Source organism: Acomys minous (genome assembly GCF_964271855.1).
Source record: "Acomys minous genome assembly, chromosome: 2".
NCBI lineage: Eukaryota > Metazoa > Chordata > Mammalia > Rodentia > Muridae > Acomys > Acomys minous.
In genome coordinates, this window is record NC_140484.1 from 112,270,198 (window position 1) to 112,295,343 (window position 25,146).

At 40.0% G+C, this 25,146-nt stretch overlaps 1 protein-coding gene across 2 annotated transcripts in view; it reads left to right on the top strand.

The window, feature by feature from the left end:
- AGBL1 (AGBL carboxypeptidase 1) overlaps positions 1 to 25,146 on the top strand; it is an 880,118-nt gene that overhangs the window by 439,453 nt on the left and 415,519 nt on the right. For both annotated transcript variants that reach the window (XM_084772153.1, XM_084772154.1), the window contains exons 19-20: positions 7,710 to 7,839; positions 23,977 to 24,108. In XM_084772153.1, the coding sequence (XP_084628279.1) occupies positions 7,710 to 7,839; positions 23,977 to 24,108 (262 nt within the window). The remainder of the gene's footprint in view (positions 1 to 7,709; positions 7,840 to 23,976; positions 24,109 to 25,146) is intronic.

Consider the following 25,146-nt stretch of genomic DNA (forward strand, 5'->3'; position numbering starts at 1 on the left):
TGCAGACTTCTTGAGCTGCCTCTCTTCCAGGTGAGATGGATTCTAAATATCACCTGTTCTAACTCCTTTCAATGCGGGGCAATGATGCCCTTTTTAGAGGACATGGTTCCATTTTTAAAGTTTAATTTTCTTGTGCCCCTTCTGTATTGTGCGAAGCACCATCTTTCACTTCACTGTGCACAGTGATTCAGGACCTTTATTCTCATTGAGGTTCAGGAGTGGGAACCAAGGGTGCTCCAGGTGCTACTGGTGGGTGGGGCTACTATTGGGGGAAAAGAATGCATAAAGAACAACTAATTTGTACTTAGATTAATTTATGTTAAAATTTCAACTTTGAGTATTTCTCTTCATATGTATTTGCATTCATTTGTGTATGTGAATACATATATGCGTACACATATGCCTCACGTGTGTGTGTGTGTGTGTGTGTGTGTGTGTGTGTGTGTGTGTGTGTGTATGAAGCTGTAAGAATGCTTCAGTTGTTATCCACAGGAACATTAATGCTGTCTTTGAGACCAAAAAAAAAAAAAAATCTCTCCTTGGCCTGGTCATCAATGAATGAGCCATCTAGACTGGCTCATTAGCAAATCTATAGCTCCTTCTGTGTTCACTTTTCCAGTGTTGAGATTGTAGGAATATGTCAGCATGCCTGACATTTTCATGGAGGCTCTGGGGACAAAACTTAAGTCACAATGCTCATAAGACCAGTGGTTTACTGACTGAATGATCCCCAGCCTCTGGATATTTTTGTTAATAAAGATGAAGTTAAACTCAAGTCAGTTGTTGGGTCATCTAGGTATGTTTGGTATGTGACTGGCTAGCAGGCTTTATGTAGCCACTGACAGGTAGGAATGCAGTCCAACACAAAAACATAAACTCAATTTTAAAACTATGAGGACTTTCTATGACCTTTGCATAACTCGATTAAACAGTTTTGAAGCATGGGCTTTGAAGATGACACTATGTCCCAGTGACCAGAAGGCTGGACACCCCTGATGGCTTCCCCAATCTTGGGCTGTGATATAATAAACCTTTGGAAACTTGTTTCTGGGTCTCTGGAGTTGCCGAGAAACAACTTGCTTGTCTCTTCTTCTGTTATCCATTTTTAACTGTAGCATGTTGCATTACAAATACTCTGCCGAAACATAAGTACCGCGCGCTAACCGATTGCGCCACTGGCCACGTCCCCTGAGTGGGGAGACCTGGACGCACTCAGAGGAAGAAGAGACTCACCAAGAATAGACTTGATACCCTATGAGCATATATAGGGGGAGGAAGTCCCCCTCAGTCACAGTCATAGTGGAGGGGAGTAAGGGGAAAATGGGAGGGGGGAGGAACGGGAGGATACAAGGGAGGGAATAACCATTGAGATGTAATATGAATAAATTAATAAAAATAAAATAAAAAACCAAATAATCTCCTGAAGGTAATAAAAATGCTCCTTAGAACTCTGATTATGTTGAGCTTTAAAACTACCTGTAAAATTAATTTGATATTTACCTTTTTCCTTTTATTTCTTTGTCCGTTTAAGACATGTTTGCTTGGAAAGCTCTGTGTACAGCCCTCATTCAGGGCTGTCAAGTTCTAGAGGCTTCCATGCATCTCTGAGCTTTTGCATACATTTTCCTTCTGTCCCTTCACGTTGTCCCAGTGAGGCATGTGCTTGGACTGATGAATGTGCTTTCAAAATCCCAAACACAGCACCTCCTTTAAGACTCCAACTGTGCTGGGGCCCTCTTGCTATCAAGCCTGGCCTCATCCTTTCAGGCTGCTGGGAACCTTTTCTCCATTGTTCAGACAGAGATGGATGGGGGATTTTTGAATCATCTTTTTGTCTGACTGCTGTTTTGTAAACTCTCTTTTAGGCAGAGACACGGTCTCCTCCTTTCTTTTCTGATTTATGGTCCACTCTTTGTTTCAGGAGTACTGGCGGTTCATATTATTTTTTCTGAAGTGATTGCTTCTAATACTTGTTTCCCAATGTCATGGTGATCTAGATTCTTAGCTAATAAATGTAATATATAATTAATATTAAAATTATCATTTTGAGAATCTGGCCCTTGTGGTAAATACCTGAACCTGCAGCACTCAAGAGGTAGAGGTTGTGAATTGGAGGGTAATCTGGGCTACAGAGTTCAGACTACCAAGGAAGGGGTGAAAGGGGGGATGAGATAAAGTGATAAAAGAGTGAGTGCCATTAGCTCTCTTTAAGCTAAGTGATGATTACGTTTATTCACCATTCAGGCTGTCAGGCAGTTGACCATATTCAGTGATCTCTTAGTTGAGACTGGTACCCTGTTACTGCTGACCAAGTTTGTCTCATTTTCACCCAAGATGCTTTCGTTTAGTCATAAATATCCATATTTTATGACTATCAGATGAATGTCTTTCTCCTTGTTTCCTTTTATGTTATCGCTGTTGATGTAAGATTCCATGATATAGCCCACATTACCCTGCCTATGACCATACAGCTGAGGGGAACCTTGTTTTTCTGATCCTCCTACCTGCATTCCCCACATTGTAACATCACAATTGTATTCTACTATGCATGGCTAGTTTTTCTTTATGTTTTAAGAGGAAATGTAGATCTCCAAAATTTCAATTTTGAAATGTAAACAATTCTTTTTTTTTTTCCTTTCTAGATCTCATCTCGTTTTTTTCCCCCCAGAAATCTTGACTCATTTATTACCCTTTCCTCTTTCAAATTATAATCTAAACAAACAGAACATCAGCAGAAAACCTGTGTATTATTCTTCAAGGATGATGACTATTTGGGTAGAGTTTGTGAGTGCCTGATCGAGTGGGGTGCATAGTGTCTATATGAAGCACTCATTATAAAAATAGGCAGTGAAGAAGGTGCCTGCTTCACCTAGAAACACTCAACAACAGGGGCTCAGGAGGGAGCTCAGTTGGTAGAGCACTAGCCAACATGTATGGTGCTTTTGGATTGATCACAAACAGTGGATAAACCAAACTGAGTGTCGTGGCACATTCCTGAAATCTTAGCATTCAGGAAGTGGAAGGGAGATATTAATTATTCAAAGCCATCATTGAACTGTGGTGAGTTCATGGCCACCTTAGACTTTGCCTCAAAAGTAAACAAACACAGAATGTTCAAAACCAGTACAAAATAATGAGGACCCATTTTGGCGAGACATCTTAGATCTATGACTCTTGTTATAATTACAGATCTAGACTGAAGGATAAAGTGATTTGCATTTTTGAGAGGTTTCCTGGAATGCAGGTATTTCAAGATAAATTTGCAACATCTGGATTTTTTGAGTATCCAAAATGATACACTTTCTGCATACAAACTGTATTATAAATGAAACTATTTAAACTGAAACTCAAAAGTATGGAAGACTGACTAGGGATGTAGCATGTCTGGGAGAGTGCTAACCTAGCATGCTCAAAGCCTGAATCTCTGATGTCCATCCCCAGAATGTCATAAACTAGTATAGTGACACATGCACTCGGGAAGCAAGGCAGGAGGGCCAGAGGTTCAAAGTCCTCCCTCTTTAGCTACCTAGAAGATTTGAGGGCAGTATGGAATAGATGCGAACTGTGACAGAAACAGAGAGAGAGAGAGAGAGAGAGAGAGAGAGAGAGAGAGAGAGAGAGAGACTGTGGAGGACTAGTTGTGTCATATTACCTGTGTGAGCAGGAAGTATGTGGTTTTCTTTCTTTTGCCATTTTCAGTGTGAAAGAATAGCACTGATCCCTACTTACTCTTCCTGTAAGTAAAGCAAGACTTCAAACTCTATTTGAGGGATGACCCCTTTTCAGAAATTACAGGCTCCGAATGTCTTGCCAGCCCATCATCACTGTCCATCTGCTAATTCTCTGCACATCTGAGCAGCAGCTGTCATTGCAGAAATGCTACAGTAGATAATAAGATGAGGAATATTTTCATCCTCACATGCTTAAAACAAATCCCTGAGTAGAGCAGAAGCAGCTCCTCTGACTACATGAATATCGGGTATCATTAGCATAAAATGCCAAACGTGTTTGCAGATTGGGAGCAAATGGATTTGCTTAAAACGGAAAAGCTCTCAAGGTAGGTGTAGTACACATTGTGGTCGTCTGCAGTTGCCGAGCGGTAGGAACTATCAAAGCCGTAGGCACACACAGAGAAACCTCCAAATCACAGCCACACGTGCAGGCCTGAATATAAATGCAAGCATACGTGCTTCTCAACTCTGCGCAGCTGCGCTATGCCACTGGGATGGCTCGTTTCCTTTATCCCAGAAAACAGCCACCAAACAAAACCTTCCCTAGACTAACAGCTTCCTAACTTCTACATTACGTTCACCGTTACAGCTTTTCCCCACACGCGGCTCACAGATAATCCTATATGTCTTCTCCTCCCTTAGCCCTGGCCAGTAGCCTAAAAAGTAACTAGAAATTCCCTTTGCAATTTTTAAAAATTAATTCTTTTCTCTTCCGTTCCATCGCCTCTACCATTAAGTGTGCTTAAACCAAATGAACTTCAAAGTGGATAACAACCTGTTCTCTGTGGTCCCTGGCCAAGGTTCTACTCTTTTGAATTCACCCTACTACATATTGGTTCCTGACAATTTTTTTTTTTTACAGGTAGTATGGTTTGCATGCAGCCAGGAAACAATGGACTTGGTCACAACTGTGCTGTGCATGTCTGGCCACTGCAGATGTGAATGAAGATGTGGGTATTGAGCCAGATGTGGATGTGGAGGTAGCTGTGGATGTAGCCACACAGGAAGACATAGATAGATACAGGACGGCTCAGCTAGCTTTCCATGAAAACACAGATGATATCATTTCACTTGATCTTCAAAATAATCCTGGAGTAGACCAGTTTTTGGTGGTGCGTCATGATGATACCCATGATGGTGATAATCTTGGAAAGCAGGTTAAACATATCTAATAGTTCCATGTGAGAGGACTGGCTCTAAATGAGTCCCACCAAATCGCATTCCTGGTGATGGAACCAGGGGCTGGAACTATATCTTCTTAATCAAAACCTGGGTGGTTTCTAGTTACAATACAGAACTCTGTTTTCTCTGTTTTTAAGAACTATGGTAGAGAATTGTGTTTCTGCTGTGTGGTAACCTATGGACCTTTCCATGTAGATGTTGCCCCTGAACTTGGTCTCCATGGAGCTGAGGGAAAAAAGAATGAGAGAGAGAATCATAGAAATGTTGGCCACTAGATACATAACAATACATACATCTTTGTTTACATAAACTTGAATGCCTTGAAAGAAACTCAGCTCCTTTCATCACAGTCAGTGTTACAGAAAGAATAAAGTCTGAACTGTTGATGAGAATCCAGGTCAAGGCAAGAAAATCAGAGAGCAGTTAAAGTGACCTCAGACTTTTGGATGCCTTGGTTTGAGAATAAAAATCTAATTGAAATAAAACAAATATGCCAAGTTCAAGTCTTCATGCTTTTCCTTTCCACTGCTATTGGCATTAAAAAATTATATATATATATATATATATATATATATATATATATATATATATATATATATACATACATATATATATGTATATATATATACACACATGTACACACACACACACACACACACACACACACACACACACACACACACATATATATATGCTGGCTAAAACCTGTTGCTATGTAGTAAATGATAACCTTGAACTTTGAATCTTCCTGCCTCTATTTCTACTTCCTGAGGGTTGAGTTTACAGGCATGCACTATTACAGCTGCCTTATGTGGTGCTGGAGATTGAATTTAGGATTTCTTGTTTGTTAGACAGACACTGTTACCAAGTTAACTACATCCCTAGGCCTTCAAGTCAAAATATTTTATGGCAAAATCAGGACAAATGAATAATTAAATACTTTCAATTTCTAGTGAGCTCTAAGAGAGAGATTACAGGCAACTTGAAACCAACATCTAAATATCATTTCAGAACATGAAGATTTAAGTATTGTAGAAAAGAGCTTGAGCCATTTCATCTCCAAGATTACTTGAAAATGAGGCAGTGGTTTCAAGACATAAGATATGTCTGCTTTTATATTAAGTGTCAGGGCAATAATTTGTTCTATTTTGTTTATGGAATGTAAATTCTGACAACTTTTATCTTTTTTGAGACTTTTATACAGGAGTTCTATTGTTACATCATATTCCTCCCATCCTCTTCCCTTCCTTTTCCTCCTATTTTTTCACATAAAAAATCTCAAATTCATAACTTCTCTTTATTATTTTTATTGCACACAGACACACATGAATGCATGCACATGCATGTGAGCAAACCCACAAACCCTACTGAGTCCCTTTAGTGTTGCTCATATGAACCAGTGATAGGGTTGACCACTTGAAATTGGTTAAACCATCAGGGGCTTTGCCCCTGAAGAGAACTGATTAATGTATTCTCCATCTCTCATTAAGAATTGATTAACTATAACCCTCATATGGGGATGGAGTCTTGGGAAATTGCACCCCCCCATCCAAACTGTTTGCTGACATGTGTCAATATACAGTCTTACGTGGTTGTCTGTCAAAGTTCCTTTTACAGTTTTGATGGTACCAAAGACTTTTATTGCCCCTCTCCAGGAAGTCCCCATTTCTAATGAGGAGTACAAAACAAATAAAAATAACATTAATGCATTTTTCCCAAAGTGGTTCTGTAAGGACTCTTACTATGTGTTCAACACACAGGACTAGAATTCCTTAGCTTGGGAATTCATGAAGTTTTGGGGTAGGGCTGACCCATTGAAAGTTAAATAGGTGGGAATGGATGGATATGGACATCTTGGTCAAAGGAATATCAGGCATAATTAATCAGAAGAAACCAAACAGCTTCATGTGGTGGAAACTGGAAGGATTCTAGTGAGAGGGTATTTAATGGTGGTGGTTCTTGTGTTGGAGATGTTGTGTTGGCCCCCTCAATCTGTGCCATCTTACTGCTTCACAGCGTAGGATAAATGCTTTCCTTGTAAAACCACCAGGAACGTGTCCTGTGCATGGGCTGCTTCTGATGGAATTTCCAGTTGTGGGAAGCTTTGCTTCCAGGTCAAGAAGTTGAGCAACCTTTGAAACAAACATGTTATCTTTGATTATGAGCAACCCCAGGGAACATATGGTCTTGAGCTCATTTTAGTTCTGGTAGGTTTCTAGGATTACTCATGCCTAGAGAAGGGATGTATAAGCTAGAGGCAAAGAAACCTGAATGTAAAGCCTTTAGTTATGTATCTTGGTTCACTTATATGGTTGTTTTTAGGCCCCAGTTTCTTTACTGAGATACAATATTGAGTTTTATAATGTTATTGGGACATCTAGAAATATTGTATTTCACCATACCCAGTGATCTATCTTGGGCTTAAATATTTGAGCTCAATATTTGTTTGTAGAACGGAAGGACCTGGAGAGTAATACACTGAATTTCTTTTTTCTTTTTTTTTTAAATGGGTGTACACAGTGGGAAACCACGTTTCCTAAACTTTGTCTTAGAACAATATTAACCCAGTATTAAGTTGTGTGAAGTTTCTAGTTCTTCAAGCAGCTGCAAATAAGTAGGGCACCCCAGACTCTTACAGGACAGATCTGCAGCTTCCTGGACATCTGGAGCTGGTGGCAACTGGGCAGAAGTCAGAGGGAAGTTGGAGTCATTAGTTTGTTTGTCTGCTTGGGTTTTATTTTATGAAGCTATTTCTTTTTGTCTAAATATGTGTTTCTTTGCTTCTTGTTCCTGCAGTCACAGATGCTCACTGAGAGGCGAAGATCTCAACAGACAGTGGCTCCTTCCCCAGGCTCATCTCCAGCCAACCATCTACCATGCCAAAGGTCTCCTCCGCTATCTGAGCAGTATTGGCCGGGGACCTGTGGTGAGTCGCTTCATTTTCATCCTTTTATGACATTTCTTTTACTCTCTAGGAGGCAGCTCATCAGCTGTCCAGGCAAGAAAAAAACAAACAAAGCGGAAAAACATATGTGGGAAACTTTAATGAGAGGTTTATGATAATAGTTGTTAAAGCAATAGAACTCCTCACATCACCGTTCTGTAGCCTGTCAGTCTAAAATCAAATAGTTGACAAGCTTTCTGATGCTGGTGGGTGTAGAAAAATCCCCCGTCCTATTGAAGTATGCTGTAGCTATCTGCAGTGCTTAGCAGTCTTTGGCTTATGGTGGCCCACTTGACTCACCACTTACATCTTCACAGGACCATCTGAGCTTGGTATCGGGTGGTCCTCACTCCCCTCTTCTAAGGGCATCCATAACTAGAGTAGGGAAGTTTTTCAGTTTGACCTCAGCATTCTTCCACATTAAGAAGCTCATTCAGTATAAGATCCCTGGTGCCAGGGATTAGAGTTTCATTCAGTGCTCGTTAGTGAAAACTGGAAAATTTTCACTTTTATTCTTACATTATTAAACTAGAAAAAAATATACATTTTTTTCGAGACAATGCTAGGCACGTTCTAGGTTGCTTCCTATGTAGAATTTCCTCTCCTTTTCCAGGTATACTATGCAGCTGATGTCAGGCAGGCAATTTGAAACCAGAGGCCTTAGCTCCAGAAAAGAAAGAGAAAATGCAACAGAATGGCCTATGGGAATGCCCATGTGTGGTCTACAAACTGTGAGCAGATCAATCTGCAGAAGTGTGGGGACAAATGTGAAGGAATTCCACCATAAGCAAGTCTATCATAACCCACTTTCTAGAGCTTCTACTCTGTGGGTGAAAGGGTGGCATGTTTAGCAAGTCCTGCGAAGCTGTGTGAGTGTGCAATATTGATTCACACTCAAGTTTCAAGAGATAACCCACAATGTGCTTTCCATAAGGTCATCCAAAATGTATGTAGTAGATTAGAGATTCAGTTTTGCTGTGGTTTTGATGCCGAAATATAGCATCTCTTTGTCACTTAATCTTTGACTGTATTTAGGGTATTGACCTCCAGCTTAAAGATTCTTCTGGACTCATGGAACTTAAAATAACTCTTAACTTGTGTTTATAATATACTTGGTAAACAAAACATTAAATTTGACACCTGTAAAAGGCATAATTATAATGTCCTAACCCAGTAAAGCCCAATTCTCTTGCAACAGAGTAACTACCAACCAGGTAAGCTCATCCAGACTTGGTGTTAAGGGTAATTTTGTTCTAATTCTATTATTTTAATTACATTTATCTATATAGTATAGTGTGGAATTCAAAACATGCATATATTGTAAAAAATGATCAAATGAGAGTGCATAACATTCCTATCGTCTTAAAAGTTAAAAAAAAAATGTCGTCATAGAAAGGAAAGTGTTCCAGGTTCTTATTTAATTGTAGATGTTTAAAATGTCAATTTCAATATGGTTAAAATGTCAGTTTCAATACAGAATAGTGGTTACTAGCAAGTGACTAATGAAGAGGAGAAAAGACCCAAAGCACAGAAGCATAGGCCAGTCAGTTCTAATGTGACTCAGCTCAGAGGACTGACTGCAAATTCACAAGAACTTAGCTATTTTAGAAAACCAGAGGCTCTAAAATAATGTAATGATGAAGGTACAGATATGCTCATCACAATGATTCCATCACTCCACATTGCATATGTGCATTAAAGTATCACAGGATAGCCCAATTAAGTAGGTTCAGATCAATTTTTCTAGGGTATGGTCAGCCATGTAGCCACGAAGTGCTTCCCAAGACTGATCCTTCACTCCACATCCATCTTCCTCTGGAAGCCAAACTCATGTCTCCCGGTTTTTGACTTGTACCAAAAACTCACACCATTCATATTGACCCTCTGGCACTCTCCAAATCCTCAACCAATGAAAGACACTCTTGTCCAGCAGAATATTCCAAGGGTTTAAAGGCTTTTCTCCCAAAGTCCATAAATAGACAGACCTTTCCTTAAAATTTGCAAAATTCCACTGCCCCAGATTTGCTGAGTCAACTTCTCTTTTGCATATAGAACACGCACCCCGCCCCCCGACCCCCAAGAATCTAAATTCAACACTGGCTCAAATGTACAATATCCTGCCGCTATTATCCCCACTTCACCCAAGGAGGCAGCGTATTCTCTGCTGGTGATTTCTTTCAACAAGCTTCAACTAACAAGGCTCCAATCTCCTGGCTGGAGAGAGCTGGAGAAAGGATGCTTCTCTGTGCGTGGAAAGCTTTAGCCTCCAGGAAAAGGAAGTGACTGAGAAGGGAAGGACCCCCATACCTGATACCCATTTAAACACAGGCACATATTAAGCCCACAACAAAACAGGATTTCTTTCTGCTCTGACAATCTCTAATTGAAGAGCAGAGCATTCATTTTAAAGTGTGACAGGTGAAAGGCTTGTTTAAAAGTATAAATAAACATTAATTAGCCATAAACATGACAGCTGCAGACGTGTTTCCTGCTGGGACCATCTGAGAGGTGGGTGAGGAACAGCTGAACACTAAATGCTATTCGCAGTGTTACAGAGCTTGGCAGGCTGAACACCACCTTGTAGTTACCTACAGGTCTATATTTAACCCTCCACCTGCCAGCAGCTGCATCACTGCCACTCACTTGTACTGGTGCCTCTGTGTTGACACTGATTGTTAAGTTCTGTGGCTGGAGATTAATGTTGGCTCTGCACAGTTTCTGGTTCTTCATGAAACTGTTTTTGGAAGCACCAGGGAAACCCTCTGTGATGGTTGGAGCGATGCACCTGTAACAGATGCTACTCAGGTGTTTGGCTCTTGGGTGAATTAATGTGAGTCGCAAGGACCAATGAGATGTGAGGCAGAGATGGAAATCATCGCCCTGATTCTTCTGAGGATTGCCAGAGAGCGGGCGATGCTTCTCAGTTCTTCATTCCCTGCATCCATGCACATCCCCACGAATTTGGATGGTTATCTCTTCACTTGCACGTGACTCTTTACTGTGAAGTTGTAATGACTACAGTAGGTTCTAGGGATGCAACACCAATATACATATTTATTTTATGTCTTAGGTTATAAAAGTATTTTAATATTCACACATGCATATAGTGTTTTGAACAAACCCAGCCCCATTCCCTCTTCTCTAATTTTTCTTTTGTATCCCCACCACTTTTCCCTTCCAATGCCATGTGCCTTAAAAACAATTTAATACCCACAGAATCCACTTACTGTTGACTGTATGCATATGGTTGTGTGACCATCTACTGGGGCATGGGTAGCACCTCAGCTCCCACATCCCTAACGAAAGGTGATTCTTCCTTAACTGGCAACCATCAGTTGCAAGAGGTCCTTAGATATGGTGGGACCTGATGAGCCCCTTTCCCACTCGTTGTTTCCAGTGATCCCTCAGCCCAGAGTGGAGAGAACATGATACAGATGTCCCACTTAGAGCTTAATACTCTGCTGTCTTAGTGTCTGCACAGTGGCTGGTTGTGGGTCTTGTATTAATCACCATCTGTGATGATGGTTGAGAGATGTGCTTATCTATGGACATACAGAACAGAACTCAAGGGTGGTTTCTTACTATGTCCATTTAGCAGAAGAAAAGATTACCCTTTGCTTGAAGCTCACAGTGGACTAAGGTAGCGGGCAGTTAGTTCTCTCAGGAAACAATGTGACCCAAAGGAATGAAAACGGTAACAGGGGTGTGTATAAAGTTTTTCTGGGACATCTGGGATGCAGATGAAGAGCTGAGTCAGGATTATGGAACGACTAGGTATTGAAGCCATTTCAGCTGTGTTTGAGGGAGAAACAGGTGGGGGAGCATGCCTGGCATCTTGTAGACCTTCTTGTAGTTCTTTCTCATTGTATTGAGCCCATAATGGCTGTTCTTGTTTAGTAAAGAGTTCAGATGTTACCTAGCCAGTTCTTTAATGGAATCTCTCTCTTCCTAAGGGACTCGACGTTGTGTCAGGTTGTCAACAAAAACTAACCAGGACATTAATCAAAATAACCGCCCCAATAAGAAAATCCAAGTAACTACTGGTATATTCAATAGTATGAGTCAATTTAAGACATTATGTTATGTGAAAGAAATTGGACATGAAGGGATACATAGTAAATGTTTGTATTTTGTTAATATAAAGGAAGGTAAACATTAGAGCAGTGATTAACTCTAGGGAAGAAAAATGAATCAAGCTTAGGGGAGAATTTTTAGGCAGGGGAAATATACTATGTCGTTATTAACACTCAGTTATACCAGACTTGCTGAGCCAAATATTCACTATTCATAGTTTCTAGCAACTTAAAATATTCACCTAAATACAGAAAATGTAAAACTACACAAAGCAAGCATACAGTACTTTAAAGTTCAGCTACAGAAAAACTGGGATACATGAACTAGAGGTAGTCTGCCCAGAAGGGTGTAAGTCAAGTCAAGAGACGCCGTTTTGCCAAAACCTGACAAAAACCAGTGAGAATGCATTTGGAAGTCATGAAGGCTTGGCCAGAGAGAAAGCATGTCATCAAGGAAGCTGATAAACCAGACAAGTTCACAAATCTGCTTTTAAGAGGCACTGACTTGCTTCCTGTTCTTGAAAGCCACATAAGCACCAGGAGACTCTTGACCCAGGAGACAGTCGGGCACATCATCAGAACCTCTTAGGCTATAGTCAGGTCACAGGACACCAGGCAAGCAGTCTCTGATGAGCTTGCCATGTTGCAGCTGGCTTGGCCCTTGGGCTGCTGCCAAGAGCCAGGGCTTCAGGATTAGGAGACGTATGATTCCCATCCTCCTTGGCTCCTGCTGTGCGAGTGCAGGTTGATAAAGGGATTTCAAGGCTCTTTGAAGATCTCACTGATTTCCATTTAAAGCTCACACAAGCTGGGCTGCCTTCTGCCATGGAACTGTGTGTGTCTGTGTGTGTGTGTGTGTGTGTGTGTGTGTGTGTGTGTGTATGTGTGTGTGTATACAAGCATGCACACATGTTTTCTTATTCTATAGCCCAATGTAATCTGAGTTTTCTCTGTGTAACAGAGTTTTCTGGTTATATTCAAATCCTTCATCATATATGTTTAGTAAAAAGGCACAGAAAGAGAAGGCAAAGGTGCTGGCAGGTTCCCAAGACCTGTCTACACAGAGCTCAGGACACTTGTTAACAAGGTTTATCTTTTGCACTGTATTCCTCAAAGATGGCAGAAAAAACAGTGTTTCTTTGCTTATACCCATTCATTATTAAGGGACTAAATCTAGAATTTTGTACTACTTGCATTTCTGTATACAAAGGGGGGAAAGCCACCTTAAACCATTGCTGCTGTAACTGGGGGAGGTGAATACAGTGTCCATACAGGTGCTGGAAGAAAAGAGTCATTTCAACCTTGTATTCTTTTATTTAGAATTGTTCCTTGCCAGCAGAATAAAGGTGGTACATAACTTCATGACTGTTGAAAAGCTTTGTTTGGATAGGTACTTCTCCTGACACAGATAACTTACATATAAATTGCCAAAGTTACTTAGAGAAACTTACACTGAAATTCCAAGGGTGCTCTTTATGTCTCTTTTATTGGTGCCTACCATGTACTTTTTAAGTACCATGGAGTGGGTGGGGGACATTCGGGGTATTATATATACCACAGGTAGGGTCTGCTGAATGCCTGAACAGACCTGAACTTTTTGCACTTTTTCATGAGATGGAATGAGGGGAAACAGGAAGAAGTTCTTGAATCAATGCTTCCCTTGAGACTTCAGGGGCGCTTTTGCTGTGACCTGATAGAAATGCTGGGGTCGGGGGGAGGGAGTGCGGGGAGTGGGGGAGTAACCAGTGTGAGGAGATGAGGACCGGGGGAGCTTTGCTTGGTGTTGTTCTCTGAAGGAGGGCCAATACAGAGGCTTCAGATGAAGTTGGGTAGGTGGCAGGGGGATGGGGGGAGACATTTTTTTTTCAGCTGCCCAAAAGATTGTCCTAAGATAGTTTCTCTTGTGAGTGGATAAAGGTGATGGTAATGGTGGGTGGGTCCCAGCACGTAAAGTGTGGCTTGCATCACTCAAAGCACAGTCAACCTCTTGCATCAAGATGGCTACCAATTCTCAAGAATATGAGTACAAGTTAGGAAACTGAAGCAAAACTGAGATAAACCTTCCCTATACTAAAAGGGTAGCCATGTGATGAGCTAGCATTCCTCCTTTCCTGTGCTTGGAAGCCTGCTGTCAGTCGAAAGGAGTCTGGATCTTACTTTCTGGTAGAGAATCAGTGTTTGCTAACCTAGCTTCCCTGATGGGCTGATGACACAGCAGTTGGTACAGCAAGGCCTCACTCAGACTAAGACGTCATAAGGGCGGAGTTTAAAGGTGGAATTGCGGACAGCTCATTCTCTCCCTTCAACATGTATAAGTGGAGACCAGGAATCATCTTCAGCCCCGAAGCACCTGCCCAGAGTTTCCTGCAGAACTCTGTCTTGGTGTGGAGCTTACCACTCAGGGACAGCCTACCAGCGGCAGAGGATAGGAAGCAGCTAATGTAAGACCTTGGAAATTCAGTCTCAGTTTACCAATTAACCATGGTTACATTGTTTGTTTGCACTGGTGGATCCACTGTTTTTAAATGTTTGATTGCAGAAAACTTTTAGAGCCAGATTGATCAGCGTCTGAGATGCAGTATGTCTCTTATTGTATGGGCATCCAAGGGCAAGATGTTTAATCCCCTGTAACATTAGTAGAAGTGGCATGGCTGCATCTCTCTTAAGAGACATTTATACTAATTGTGGGTGAGGATAAGATCTTAGCATGACAATTGGCCCATGTCAGACATTCTAATAGTTAGAAGGTTTTAAAAGTATTGAGTTAGTGGTAGGCATTCAATACAAAAGAAAGTCAAATATTGAACTGTATATTTTGGGTAACATTATATGAGATTTTTTGATGTAATTGAAAAGAAAAACTTTCTGTTGCCTGTGGCTAATCTCATCCATCATTAGCTGTCACTGACAAGTTAGATAATATGTTACCTATGGAGAGAGTGCAGCAGAACATTGATATATATGACTTTTGTATCTAAATAGTCTACCAAGTATGGTTAAAATAGTAAGGAAAAACAGCCATGCTTAACACTGCAAATTTTGTTTTCCTGTCATTATTACCTAAAAAAATGAATAACAATATGTGCAGTACTGTAATTATATAGCATCTATAATGTGTCAGGTATTTTAGGCAGTATAAAGATCATGCAAAATATTTGGTAGTATATACATATATATAACTTATATGCAAACATAATGCTGTTGGCATAAGGGACTCAACTATTTATGAGTTTTGGTGTCTGTGAGGGCTCTGAAAACAGATACTTTGTAGATACTTGGAGAAGACTATATGGTAGTGAGGACCGTATCTGGATTATGCAGTTTTGTGAAGTTTTAGGCTCTTGGAAGGTAATTGCAGATGTCACCAATGTAATTTCCCTTATGGAGAAATTTATTATTCTCAGAAATGTGGGCTGAATGCTGCCTGCCCAATACTGTGTACACGTGGAATCTCCAGGGCTTAGCGAGCCTTGGTTGGTTTAATTGGAAGTGTTGCTCTTTGGGGATTCCATCACATTCTCCAGAACTTGCCTTCTCCCAGATCCAGCCTTGCTTTCATTTTCCTGTGGCAATTGTATAAATAATGCAGAGGTCTCACTGCTGAGAAGGAGCAATGAGACCCAGATGTCAGGATAGGAAAACACAGCAGCTCAAAGCTGGCAAAGCAGAGCAGTAAACACAGTCAGACCTAGGTAAGCCACGGGCAGCAGGGGAAGCGCTAAGGGAAGTGTTTGAACAGGGCTAAGCTCAGGAAGATGGAGGCCCAATTAGCTTGCAGAGGAATCAGAACCGGAGCAAGGGGAGAAGAAAGATGGGGAAAGAGTGTGCAGAGCATAACAATGTGATCCTGATCAGCCTCTTTGCTGCACAAGGAATGGCAGAACTCCTGTTTTCATGAATTAAATTAACCTTGCAGTTAAGCTCAGACAAAACTCACTTGGAGAGGTTCTAGGGAGAAGCATAAAGACTAGAGCCATAATCCAAAGCATGCATCTACTTGGATGAAGAAGAAACTAAGACCCATAGAGGAGAATCAGTTTATCCAAAGGCCGGAAGTCAAAACAAAACACAGTAGCTCAAGCAGAACTAAACAATACTGTATGGAGCATTGAAAAGCCTATCTATTTCTGTGTTTTCTTCACTGGGGAATATTAAGATCATTGTCTATCAATTTAAGCCCTAAATGCATGTATAATCACTAAATTCATTCTCACTGCATCCTTAAATCCACTTACTCTCCATGTCCTGTGAATGTTACCACCTAACAAACATTCTTCTCTTTATTGTTTTATTGTTTTAAATATTAATGTGTGTGTGTGTGTGTGTGTGTGTGTGTGTGTGTGTGTGTGTGTGTGTGTGTATGTATGTATGTGTGTGTGTGTGTATGCCGTGGTGTGGAGGTCAGAGAACACCTGTCTGGAGATAATTCTTTCCTCCCATTATACGGGTTCCAGGGATAGAACTCAGGTCTTCGAATTTGCTTTTCAAGTGCTGTGCCCATTTAGCCATCTTGCCAGACCAAACTTCCATTCTCTAAATACTTTTCTCTGTTGATATCAGCTATGCCCTTGCTGTGACTTTTGCTTAGTCTCTTTCCTGCTATCTACTCTTAAACTCTCAACCTTTGGATGTGATCCTGCTTTTCCTCCTGGCTCAAATGCTCTAAAACCTCCTTCAACACCTTGGGGGAAAGCATCCAGATACCCTGGAATCACATATAAACTCACTAATCACCAGCCGAGTTCCCATCTCTACAGCGTCCTAAAAATCCATCCTTTTCTTACTTCCTGCTCATTCTGAATTACTGCAATTCCTCCAATGCACAACTCACGCTTTCCTATTTTTCATTAGCTTGGTAAGATTCATCTGAGGTTATAATATTTCGTTGTGCCTTACAGGACCACCATACTGCACCAATACTGTAGTGCCACTCCTTGAGATGGCATCCAAAACACCCCACCTCTAGAAGTAGGAAATACGGTTTTGTTGTATTTCCAGAAAGTTACGCTTACTTGTTACCTTATCTTTCTCCTATGGCTACCACATTTGTTAGCTTTGGGAATACCCTCATAAAACAGCTTATGGATGAAACTGCATAGAAGGGGAAAATGTGTATTAGGGCAAATTTGGATTCAAATACTTACTCACATGCTCAATAATTGAAATTTGAGCAAGTTATTTATTTAAAATTCAGTGTTCTTATTTAAAATGGGCAGAATAATGCCTACTTCATCATGAGATACTATTGTTATAATTTTGTAATAACATTTACAAATTTTTAGCACATGACTATACAATCAAATGTTCTATAACATCCATTTTGTATAATTTCTTAACATGCCAGCTGGAGCCTCATAAGTGTTGGGTAAATTAACTACTTATTATTGTTGCTGTGGAGGGCAATACTGAGTTGTGTTAAAATTTTAATTTTTCCTGCCATATAACAGACTTTTTGTTGAACAAATTGATGGGTGAGATAGGGCCATTGATTAATCTTCGAATCTTGTGTTCTCCAAACTGGGCACACTCACTGCTATTCTGGCAAATAATGCTACTGGAAGAAAACAGAAGTATCAAATCTTCAAGTAGAAAAGAAAAAGCTTCCTCAACTGAAATAAGTTGATAATTTGTCTTGTAATTGCCCCCTGCAATTTGGAGGAGCACATGTTTCTTATAATTAACAGGCATTTATTTTTAGGGATGTCATTTGAGCAGCAGGCAGAACAATGTCTCCATTTCTTTCATTCTGAATTCTCAGAGGCCACTGCAATCCCAGGGCTTAGCAGTGCTCGTTCCCACAGGTGAATAGGTCTCTAATTTGTCATTTACCTCAGCTTTCAGAGGCTGTAAGGATCAGGAAGGAAAAAAATAACAGCTTTTATCTCTAACTGAATCCAGCATTTAAGGAGCTCCTGTCACCAAGCAGCCTTCTGGCTTTATTGAGAAATCTGTTGCTAAGACACAGGCTTAATTTGTTTGCATACTTTTCATAAGAATGGTGCGTGTTTATTCACACAGAAAAACTGAGATGTACAAGATAAAGGTTGGTGGAAAGTTCATGATGGTAGATTGTTAGACCTTAAGCAGTTATTTTGTTGGTTCCTTTAGAAAAAGAGGGTTTTCAAAGTATGATCTTGAGCCTGGGACCATCAGCCTTACATGGGAGCTTGTGAAAAGGACAGATTCTGTAGCCTGACTCAGACTTGCTTGAATCACAGAACTGCTGGGGCATGGCTCTGATATCTGCTTTGCCAAGTCCTCTATGGTTTTTCTGATGTATGTTAATATATAGGAGCCAATATCCTGTAACATAGGCTAGAACATCACCCATATCTCATCCATCAATGTGATGTAAAAACAAAACAAAACAAACAAACAAACAAACAGAAAACTGAGACCATCTTCCTCTGCTGAAAAGCCATGACATAACCTCAGTTGGGGCAGATGGTTCAAGAGAGGGTGCTCATTTATTTGTAAGGTACCTCAAAACTCCTCCATGTACCTTCCTAACCTGATAACTCAGATCAAATATGAACATAATGTTAGAAAATAAGCAAACACCATGCCCCCCCAAAATAGTTTATAAACCAAAAGAGTCACTCATAACAAATCATATGAGACCCAGAGAGTTCATTTAGGGTGCTTTACTAATGTGGGCAGAACATATTGGTAAATTTGGGCTGACATTATTGATAAAAATCCATAATCTAGAGCTAATTCACTAGTTGGTACAACTGGTTATGACTTCAGAGAATTCAGTGGTTCTCAACTTTCTTGATACCAGAACCCTTTAATACAGTCCCTCATGATGTGGTGAACCCCACCTATAAAATTATTTTGTTGCTACTTCACAACTGTAATTTGCTATTGTTCTGAAATCATAATGTAAATTTCTGAAATGTAAATCATTGAGAACCACTGGAATGATGAGTCATGTGGCCAACACCTCTGCTCAGTGTTTATCCACGTTTAGTCAGCCTGAGATACCCAGTCTTCCTTGGCACAGGGAGGAGTGAAGGTTTATAAAATGGGAGGCTGGATTTATTGTGTGATCCCTATGCCTTTAGTCTGTCTACAAGAGTAGGCATTCACTAAAGCACTAACAATGCACCAATGAATGAGGCATCTTCATCTTTGAAAAACACTCTGAAGCCTTCCTTACTGAAAACCAGATCTGTAGCAGAGGCCACTATTGATGTAGGTCTTTCATTTGGATGAAAATGCAACACTGGTGTAGAAGCCATTACAACATTCTCTCCTAAATATTTCCCACATCTAAATTAATGTAGATGTTCCATATTTCTTTTCTCTAGGATTGTATCCTATAAAAATTTTACAGTTTTACTTTTTTTCTCTTTTTTCTTTTTTTGAGACAAGGTCTCTCATTACCTAGTTGAACCTCAAAATCTTTACAAAGCTGAGAAAGAACTCTGAACTAATGATTCTTGGCTCCACCTAGAAAATGCTAAAATTGTATGTGTTTGTCATTATATCTGGCCACATTTTTGCTTTTAAATTATGAATTTACGTTTAAAATGGATGTTTTGTAGACAACACAGTCAAAATTGCCTGTTTATCTAATCTGACATTGTCACTGAGTAAACATTTAACAATTCTTGTTATGTTTATGTGTTTGAATTGGAATTTACCACTATGCTCAATATTTTCTATTTGTTTCATTTGTCAATAAAGATGTCAATGTTGTTTGATGTAGCAAGGACTTTTGAGAGTACAATTTATATCTTTGATTTTTATTTATGCACCTTGAAATAATTCAGTGTTCACTCCATTGTTCCTAGCACCCATCTTAATGAATCAGAGTCTACCTTCAGTTAATATGCTGCCTCATGTACACCCTACCAACCTTATAAAATGATATTGGCAATTTGTTTTTCTCATATTTTATGACATTGTGCTGGTATATTCACTTTCACATCCTCTGCAGCTATTCTGCACATTGCTATTCTGTGTGTTATAATGCCATTTACATGCTACAGAAATTAAAATCAGGAAAATATTTTCTTTACCATTACATATTTTTCTTTTCTCCTGTGTTTTTCAGTACATTGAGCGATAGAGGCTGATTTTGGGCTCTAAATACTACTGTGTCAGGAAAGGCATAGCTGCTTGGCCTCTGGGAGGCCAGATGTCTATATTCTCCAATTATATTTTTTTCTTTCTGGTCAACAAGGCTAATGGGAAAATAAATATGTCTTTCAGACGAAGTGAGAAGCATACAGAGAAATAATTAGACTACAATATTAACAATTTCAAAATGTCAGCACTCTCCTGGCTGCTAAACCTTCAGGATGTAGTCTTCCCAGTAGCTCTTCTGGGTTGTTATGGGAAATACCTGTTGTGTGTATCCATCCATCCCTTGTAATCTGAGTGTTTTATGGGAATCTTATTTCTGCACTCAGTCAAGGTAGAACATTTTCCTTCATTTCTATTTTCTGTTCTCCTCTTCTTTTGGCAAAAAGAGAAGTTTCATATGGAATCTAGAAAATATAATGAGCTCTAGACTGGACATCAGATACTCCTATAGGGTTGAATTCTTGGTTCATCTTTTCTTTTTTCATTTATTTACTCATTTATTTAACCACTTTGTAGCCTGATCCCAGACCTTTCCTTCCTCTCCCCTAAGTCCTACCCTCATCCACCTCTATTCTCCCTTCTCCTCCTTCTCAGAGAAGGGGAGATTCCTAAGGGGTACCAACCCACTCAGGCACCCCAAATCTCAGCAGGACTAAGTGCATCCTTTCCCACTGAGGCCAAACAAGGCGGCCTAGCTAGGGCCTAGCTACTCCCATTGTTAGGAGACCAACGTGATGACCAAGCTGCACATCTGCTACATATGTGTAGGGGGATGTAGGACCAGCTCCTGCATGCTCTTTGGTTGGTGGTTCAGACTCTGTGAGTCCCCGTGGTCCCAGATTAGTTTACTCTGTAGGACTACTTATGATGTCCTTGACCCCCTCAGCTCCCCTAGTCTTTTATCCTAGTCTTCCACAAAACTCCCTGAGCTCAGCCTATTGCTTGACGGTGGGTGTCTGTATCTGCCTTGATTATCTGCTGCTGAATCTGCTCAGAAGACAGTTATGCTAAACTTCTGTCTGCAAGCATAGCAGAGTACGGTTAGTAGTGGCAAGGGCTGGCTCTCTCTCATGAGGTAGGTCTCAAGTTGGGCCAGTTGTTGGTTTGCCATTCCCTCAATCTCTGCTCCATCTTAATCCCTACATTTCTTGTAGGTAAGACAAATTTTGAGTGGAAGTTTTTTGGGTGAGTTGGTGTCCCTCTCTCTCCACTAGAAGTCTCACCTGGCTACAAGAGGTGGGGAGTGGAAGTTTTGGTTTCTTTAAAAACTCAGTTATGTTATATACACACATTTTTGTTTTAATGCCACATGTAGGATATAGTGTTGCCTTTAGTTTGTCCACAGCTGATAGTTGTCTCACATGGGGTATGGTCTATGCTAGTTGGCAAATGCCTTGTGAGGCTCAGAGAGGGGCATGGTCTTGTCTAGCTGCAGTTAGTGGAATTCTGAAGATGCTGAGAGAGCCCAGAGAGAGGACGAAGCTTTGAGGAGACAAACAGATGAGGAAGAAGACTACTTGTTTGTCCTGCTGCATTTGTTCTTTGTTATTGCTGGACTGCTAGATATCTTGATGATTGAGATTTGTATTTTCCACAAGAAGCCAACATCCCTGACCAGCCAGAACTAAGTCTATAGAAGTCTATGTCCCTTGTCCCTTCTAATCTTCTTTCTTTCCTACCTAGGGCCAGGGGAGAAGAGGCATTAAGAAACCCCTAGGAGTCTCAGCTAGGGTCACCCCCATAGATGCTTGGAAGCCTCACCTTTCCCAGACATGCCCCCCACAGTTTCCATTCTATCTCCAGTCTTCCCCCATCCCCACTCTCCTCACAACTGATCCCCATCACTGTTACTGTCCACACCCCCTCTCCTACCCAGCTCCCTCCCTCCATCCACTTCAGATGTCTATTTAGTTCCTCTTCTGAGTGATACTCAAGCATTCTCCCTTGGGGTCTTCTTGGCTTCTTTAGGTCTGTGTCTTGTGGCACAAGCATGTGCAGTACGGCTAATACCCACTCGTAAGTGAATACATTCCTTTCATGCATGTCTTTTTGTGGTTAGGTTACCTCACTCAGAATGATATTTTCTAGTTCCATCCATTTGCTTGCAAATTTCACGATGCCTTTGTTTTTAATAGCTGAGTAGTATTCCATTTTGTAAATGTACCATATTTTAATTAGTTGAGGGACATCTAGGTTGTTTCCAGATTCTGGCTGTTACAAATAAGGCTGCTATGAACATAATTGAGCAAATACCCTTGTTGTATGGGGGAGCATCTTTCAGGTATTTGCCCAGGAGTGGTATAGCTGAGTCTTGAGGTAGAGTTATTCCCAATTTTCTGAGAAAGTGCCAGATGGGTTACCACAGCCGTTGTATAACTTTGCACAGTATGTTCTATCACTTGAGATTTTGATCACAGCCATTCTGACAGGTTTAAGGTGAAATCTCAGAGTTGTTTTGAGTTGCATTTCCCTGATGATTGGGTACATTGAACATTTCGTTAAGTGCTTCTTGGCCATTGGAGATTTCTCGTGGTGAGAATTCTCTGTTTAACTATGTACTCCATTTTAAAAAATTGGATTATTTGGTTTGATGGTGTTTAATTTCTTGAGTTCTTTATATATTTTAGATATTAGCCTGCTGTCAGATATAAGATTGATGAATATCTTTTCTGATTTTATAGGCTGTTATTTTGCCCTATTCACAGCATCCTACATCTTCCTTAAGGATGGAGCTCTGTATACTTTGCATGTAATATGGTTGGGAGCATGTTTATTTTGACCCAAAATACAAATGATTGTAACATTTAACTCTTGTTGGATAACAAATGACTTCTCAGACTTGGTGGCTTAAACAAAAGCTATATATTAAAGTTAATGATTTTGAATGAGAATCATCTACATCAATTGGTGATTCTTCTGGCCTGATGAAGGTGATCAGGGCTGACACCAGGGCAGCAAACCCAATGACAAGTGGATTATAAAACTTACCTTGTCCCTTAACAAAAAGTTAAGTTCAGATTGAGAAGATAAAGAAACATATTGAACCCCTTGACAGCAATGGAACAGGGTGAATTGTGAAAGTTTTTTCTTGTGAGGATTAGGAGAATATAGGGTCATCTTTTGGATTTTGGATTTTTTCTTAATTATTAACATATTTTTAAGGATTTTTCTGTCACTGACAGCTTTCTGGTAACTTGCTAAGAAAACATGTAAAAAGAATGTATTTCCCCTCCATATTAATGAGGCTGGCCAGCCACATGATGTTCTTTCATCAACGAGCAGATGGATATTTGCTATATTTGCTTTGTTTTCAGAAAAGCTTCAACTGGTAAGAAAAGAGTATACTGGTCCCTTTGCTGCAGACTAGCAAGTGCCAAACTGTTGGTTCTCCCTCAGCTGAAATCCTAGAGTGAAGTTATATAGTGCAGTCTCATACATCATCTGTAGCAGGAAATAAAAATAAAATAAAATAAAATAAACTGAGTTTTGAAACCCATTGAGTTTTAGGGGGTCATTCTTTTATCACATCAGGACCTGGAGAAGAATCATATGATTATTTATATATTTGATATAGTCCCTTAAAATGGGCCATTGCTGCTTACTTTTCAGTGATCAAGTTTTTCATATGTATAACTTTATAACTGTCATTGTTTCTGTTTTTGTTTTTGTTTATGGATGCACATCCTCCTAGTCACAAAGAAGCCTTCCAAAGGAGTTAATCATGATATGCACTTCTCTCTTCACATTCTGTTCCCTCCTAAGAGCTTTACATTCTACCTTCTTCACTGAGAGCTTTTCTGTGCCACTGTGCCAGAGTCACCAAGAATCCCTCATGGCTAAGTAAATAGCATCTCTGACAGTTTTGACATTCCAAGCATGTAAGAAACAAGTGCACTAGCCTGGATTTATTTTCAGTGTTTTTTTTTGTTGTTGTTGTTATTGCTTATTGTAGGTCTTCTGTGATTTCCATGGTCACTCCCAAAAGAAGAATGTATTCCTTTATGGTTGCAGCATGAAGGAAACTCTGTGGCAAGCAGGCTGCACTGTGGGTGGATCTGCTCTCTTGGAGGATGTCGGCTACAGGGTAAGTTGCTCTATGCTATAGTATGGTATATTGTGACCATAACTTTACTGTGAGTACATATTACTGCTCATATTTGTTTCTATAGAGATGCTTTACACCTGGCCTATACTGTTAATCCCCAGTCATCTTTTTTACTTTAAAATAACCATCTTGATCATTATATCCATTCAGTTATAATGTGAACAGAATAGGCATTCCTATATTCCTTCTACATTTTTGTTGAATAATGTCACACTATCAGGTAACTTTATTTCTTGTGTTCTGTATGACACAGGGAATTAATGAAAAGAAGCCTTATTTTAATGTCTGGATCTATGTCTGTTAATGGTGTGAATTATCATTCTGCCATCCATAATATAAAGATAGTATAAATACTGATTCTTTCATAAAGATTATGGAAGGAACATAGTGAGCCTGAATACAAAAGAACCTTAAGCACCTGCGAAGGGATGAGCACACCCAAGACCTTCATCAACTCACATCTCACGTCACTATTCTTTGAAAAACAGAATGGTTCCCACTGAACTTAGTTCCATATTATGTGGGCTCTGGTAGTATGGCCTGCTGTATCTTCACACCACGACAAAGAGGAAATTGAGGGAATAAACGGGGAACTATTCCATGTCAGAATAATATAACTGCTTATAGGGCATCAAGAAGAGACGAAATTTGCAAAACTATTCAAATACAAAATAAAGACTAGCCTTTCTTTCAAATTTATGAAGAAAAGAAAGAAGATTATGAAACCAAGTTCTTGTAAATCTTTTATTATTCTGAGTATTATAGTTTACTGTATACAAAACAGAGTCATCTCTAAGGCTAATGATGGCATGAGAAGAGAAATGAAAGTCCACCCAACTAAGCAGGAGTAGTGGCCAATGGGCTTAGTCTTAGTACTAAAAGGCTTCGGTTGAAGGATGATGAGTTGTGGACTAGCTTGGGCTACATAGCTAGACATACTCTCAAACAAAAGAAAACAAAACAAAACAAAACAAAACAAAACAAAACACCCACCCACCCACCCAACCAAATAAAAGA